Below are 4,730 nucleotides of genomic sequence, written 5' to 3'. Positions count from 1 at the left end.
TTGTGGCTCCATTGCGCATGCCCGGCGGGCGGATGCGCGCATGCTCGGCGGGCCTCGCCGCGGTGGGGGTGGGGGGTGGGGAGACGAGGACGTGAGCATGTTCGGCGGGCGTCGGGGGGTGGACGTGCGCATGTTCGGTGGGCCTCCAGGGCGGGGTCGGGGTCGGGGATGTGGCTGTGGCTGTGCGCATGCTCCGCGGCCTCCGGCGGAGTGGTGGATATGCGCATGCTCAGCGGGCCTCCCCGGGCTGTGGATGTGCGCATGTTAACTGGAGTATCATGGCAGCGGAGATGCAGGCAGTTGATGATGTGAGGATTGACCCGGGCGGGGTTTTTAAATATGTTTTAATCCGGATTTGGCAGGAGGACGGCAACGGTAAAGAGAAGAACATCGTGCGGGGCTGGGCCTCTGCTGAATATCACGGTAACCGGGCATTTCTCACCCTTGGGCAACAGCATAGGGCCGGGAGCTAACTCACTCCCGGGATGTGTATGCGACACTGTCTGCCCCTAATTGCCCCTTTAGAAGGTGCTGGTGAGCTGCCTTCCTGAACCATTGCAATCCCTGATACAGCCACAGTGCTGTTAAGGAGGCAGTTCCAGCACTCTGACCCAGCGACAGTGAAGGAACGCTGATGTATTTCCAAGTCAGGATGGTGTGTGGAGGGTTATGATCATAGAAACCCTACAGTGCAGAAAGAGGCTATTTGACCCATCGAGTCTGCACTGACCACAATCCCACCCAGGCCTTACCCCTATACCCCTATATATTTTACCCACTAATCCACGCATCCCGGGACACTTAGGGGCAATTTTAGCATGGCCAATCAACCTAACCTGCACATCTTTGGAGTGTGGGAGAAAACCGGAGCACCCGGAGGAAACCCACGCAGACACGAGGAGAATGTGCAAACTCCACACAGACAGTGACCCAAGCCGGGAATAGAACCCTAGTCCCTGGAGCTGTGAAGCAGCAGTGCTAACCACTGTGCTACCATGCCACCCATATCAACTACTGGTTTAGCCTCTACTGAAGTATTGTATCTAATTCTGGGCACCATGCTTAAGGATGGAGAGAGTGCAGAAAAGATTCATGAGAATGGTTCATGGAATAAGACACTTGTGTTATGTAGGTAGTTTGGAGAAGTTGAGCCCATTTTCTTTGGAGAAGAGAATGTGAAGAGGAGACTTGAAGCAAGAGTGCAAAATCATAACAGGTCCAAAGAGTAGATTAGTTGGTAACACATACATCATAGAATCATAGAAACCCTACAGTGCAGAAGGAGGCCATTCGGCCCATCGAGTCTGCACCAACTACAATCCCACCCAGGCCCTACCCCCACATATTTACCCGCTAATCCCTCTAACCTATGCATCTCAGGACTCTAAGGGGCAATTTTTAACCTGGCCAATCAACCTAACCCGCACATCTTTGGACTGTGGGAGGAAACCGGAGCACCCGGAGGAAACCCACGCAGACACGAGGAGAATGTGCAAACTCCACACAGACAGTGACCCGAGCCGGGAATCAAACCCGGGACCCTGGAGCTGTGAAGCAGCAGTGCTAACCACTGTGCTACCGTGCCGCCCTGGGCTTTATTAATAGGGGCATAGAGTACAACAGCAAAGAAGCTTTGACAAAGAGTCCTAAAACATTAGCTCTGTTCTCTCTACACAGATGCTGTCAGGTCTGCTGAGATTTTCCAGCATTTTCTGTTTTTCTCTCTGACACCACATCTGATGTAGGCTGTACAGGGGATACCCGTCATTATGTCTTGTCCCTTTACATTAGGGATCATGTGTTAGTTGACTTGTGTTCAATGAAAGTACCTTGATGCAAATACAAACTTAGTTACAAACAGGTGGCAGTGAGAGAGAAAATGAAAGAGGAGATTATATAAACTGAGAAATGAACAAGAATCTATCTGAACAGGAGCCGGGCTACAGGCAATAACTAAAATGGATTAACAGATGGTTGTCGTTTGTTTAGCTTGGTCTCTGTTGAGTTTTTCTATTCAGATTCTTAAAAGGAAATGTCAGTGATGGTAAAACAAGAAAAGTTGTGAATGATGATCACTGATCACACAGATTAAAAGTATGGCAACAGCAATGAGCTAAATGAAGGAAGATAAAGTATATGTGTCTATCCTGAAGAAAGTGATAATAAAAATAGCAAGTGTCAGCAGAGATTTAAAAATATTAGTGGTTAAGTTTATCAAACGCTAAACAGTCATAGAGGTTTACAGCATGGAAACAGGCTCTTCAGCCCAACTTCATGAAGGGACGGGGAAAAATTTATGTTTTGAGTATTGAAAGTGAACGGAGTAACTTTGAAGATATTCCTCATGATTGGAGAAAAGTTGTCTGAGGATATTTGTCATGTTTGGTAAGTTCTTAAAGGCCATCTCCTTTGGCCGGGATGCAGTGAAGTAAGAGTGGTTAATTCTGGGGATTGTACATATACTTTCTACTTGCAAAACTTAAAAAATTTCAGTTCTAGGATTCTTTTGGACAAATCACTGGTGTTGCGGGAACTTTACTGTAACCCATGTTGGGAATGCTTGTAGTGCTTTAGTGAAAACAGTTCCTCCAGTCCTAAAAACAGTTTTGTCTTTTACTGAAACCACAGCTGATATCTATGATGAGGTGTCGACCTGCATTGAGAAAAAGGGTCTGCATTGTGAGTGCCAAGGCGGTGGGCGAATTGACCACAATAGTGCAGAGAAAAAGATCCTCGTGTATGGATACTCCATAGTAAGTACAAAGGGGAAATGTACGGTTTATTGTAAAACAGTCTTGGGAAAATGCACGGGGAGAGCTGCAGACTCCATATCACCTTGGTTCAGTGCTTATAGGCAGTGTTCACTGTTAAACATCAGCTTGAAGAGAGCAAGCATTAGTCTTGGCTTTACTAAGTTAGCTAATCTGATTTAGTTCAAGGATGTGTGGGTTAGGTGGTTTGGCCATGCTCAATTGTCCTTTAGTGCCAGGGGGGTAAGCAGGGTAAATACATGGGGTTACGAGGATAGGGCCTGGGTGGGATTGTTGTCAGTGCAGGCTCGATGGGCTTAATGACCTCCTTCTACACTGTAGGAATTCTATGATTCAGTTAAGAGCACTCCCTGATTAAAGAAAGGTTTGTGCACGTCTGTCCCTTTTGTGAGATGAGGATGCATATGTGCACCGGGGTGTGCGGGGGGAGTGAGGTCAGGGGGCGCGCGGGGGGAGTGAGGTCAGGGAGCGCGCGGGGGGAGTGAGGTCAGGGGGCGTGCGGGGGAAGTGAGGTCGGAGGCGCGCGGGGGGAGTGAGGTCGGAGGCGCGCGGGGGGAGTGAGGTCGGAGGCGCGCGGGGGGAGTGAGGTCGGAGGCGCGCGGGGGGAGTGAGGTCGGAGGCGCGCGGGGGGAGTGAGGTCGGAGGCGCGCGGGGGGAGTGAGGTCGGAGGCGCGCGGGGGGAGTGAGGTCGGAGGCGCGCGGGGGGAGTGAGGTCGGAGGCGCGCGGGGGGAGTGAGGTCGGAGGCGCGCGGGGGGAGTGAGGTCGGAGGCGCGCGGGGGGAGTGAGGTCGGAGGCGCGCGGGGGGAGTGAGGTCGGAGGCGCGCGGGGGGAGTGGGGCAGAGGGGCTGTGGACGCGCGGGAGGAGTGGGGTTGGGAATGTGCGGGAGGAAGTGGGGGTGAGGCGGGGGGGAAGTGGGGTGTGGGTGTGCAGGGGGGTGGGGGGGAGTGTGGGTGTGCAGGGGGGTGGGGGGGGAGTGTTGGTGTGCAGGGGGGAGGAGTTTGGGTGTGCAGAGGGGGGGGGGAGTGTGGGTGTGCAGAGGGGGGGGGGGAGTGTGGGTGTGCAGAGGGGGGGGGGGAGTGTGGGTGTGCGAGGGGGGGAGGAGTGTGGGTGTGCAGAGGGGGGGGTGTGGGTGTGCAGCGGGGGGGGTGTGGGTGTGCAGAGGGGGGGGGGGAGTGTGGGTGTACAGGGGGGGGAGGAGTGTGGGTGTGCAGAGGGGTGTGGGTGTGCAGAGGGGGGGGTGTGGGTGTGCAGAGGGGGGGTGTGTGGGTGTGCAGAGGGGGGGAGGAGTGTCGGTGTGCAGGGGAGGAGTGTGGGTGTGGAGAGGGGGGAGGAGTGTGGGTGTGGAGAGGGGGGGGAGGAGTGTGGGTGTGGAGAGGGGGGGAGGAGTGTGGGTGTGCAGGGGGGGGGAGGAGTGTGGGTGTGCAGAGGGGGGGAGGAGTGTGGGTGTGCAGGGGGGTGTGTGGGTGTGCAGGGGGGGGTGTGGGTGTGCGGGGGGGGTGTGTGTGTGCAGAGGGGGGGAGGAGTGTGGGTGTGCAGAGGGGGGAGGAGTGTGGGTGTGCAGAGGGGGGAGGAGTGTGGGTGTGCAGGGGGGGAGGGGTGTGGGTGTGCAGAGGGGGGAGGAGTGTGGGTGTGCAGGGGGGGAGGGGTGTGGGTGTGCAGAGGGGGGGAGGAGTGTGGGTGTGCAGAGGGGGGGAGGAGTGTGGGTGTGCGGGGGGGGGGTGTGTGTGCAGAGGGGGGGAGGAGTGTGGGTGTGCAGAGGGGGGGAGGAGTGTGGGTGTGCGGGTGGGGGTGTGTGTGCAGAGGGGGGGAGGAGTGTGGGTGTGCAGAGGGGGGGGAGGAGTGTGGGTGTGCAGGGGGGGGGGTGGGTGTGCAGAGGGGGGGAGGAGTGTGGGTGTGCGGGGGGGGGGTGTGTGTGCAGAGGGGGGGAGGAGTGTGGGTGTGCAGAGGGGGGGAGGAG

At 55.9% G+C, this 4,730-nt stretch overlaps 1 protein-coding gene across 1 annotated transcript in view; it reads left to right on the top strand.

Annotated features, from left to right (window-relative positions):
- The first annotated feature begins 212 nt into the window (after positions 1 to 212).
- Positions 213 to 4,730, top strand: part of phpt1 (phosphohistidine phosphatase 1) — a 16,170-nt gene continuing 11,652 nt past the window's right edge. Inside the window, exons 1-2 of the mRNA XM_078226719.1 lie at positions 213 to 423; positions 2,629 to 2,753. Of these exons, the coding sequence (XP_078082845.1) occupies positions 279 to 423; positions 2,629 to 2,753 (270 nt within the window). The 5' untranslated portion in view covers positions 213 to 278. The remainder of the gene's footprint in view (positions 424 to 2,628; positions 2,754 to 4,730) is intronic.

Source organism: Mustelus asterias, chromosome 13 (assembly GCF_964213995.1).
Source record: "Mustelus asterias chromosome 13, sMusAst1.hap1.1, whole genome shotgun sequence".
NCBI classification, from domain to species: domain Eukaryota; kingdom Metazoa; phylum Chordata; class Chondrichthyes; order Carcharhiniformes; family Triakidae; genus Mustelus; species Mustelus asterias.
This window is presented reverse-complemented; position numbering and strand designations above follow the sequence as displayed.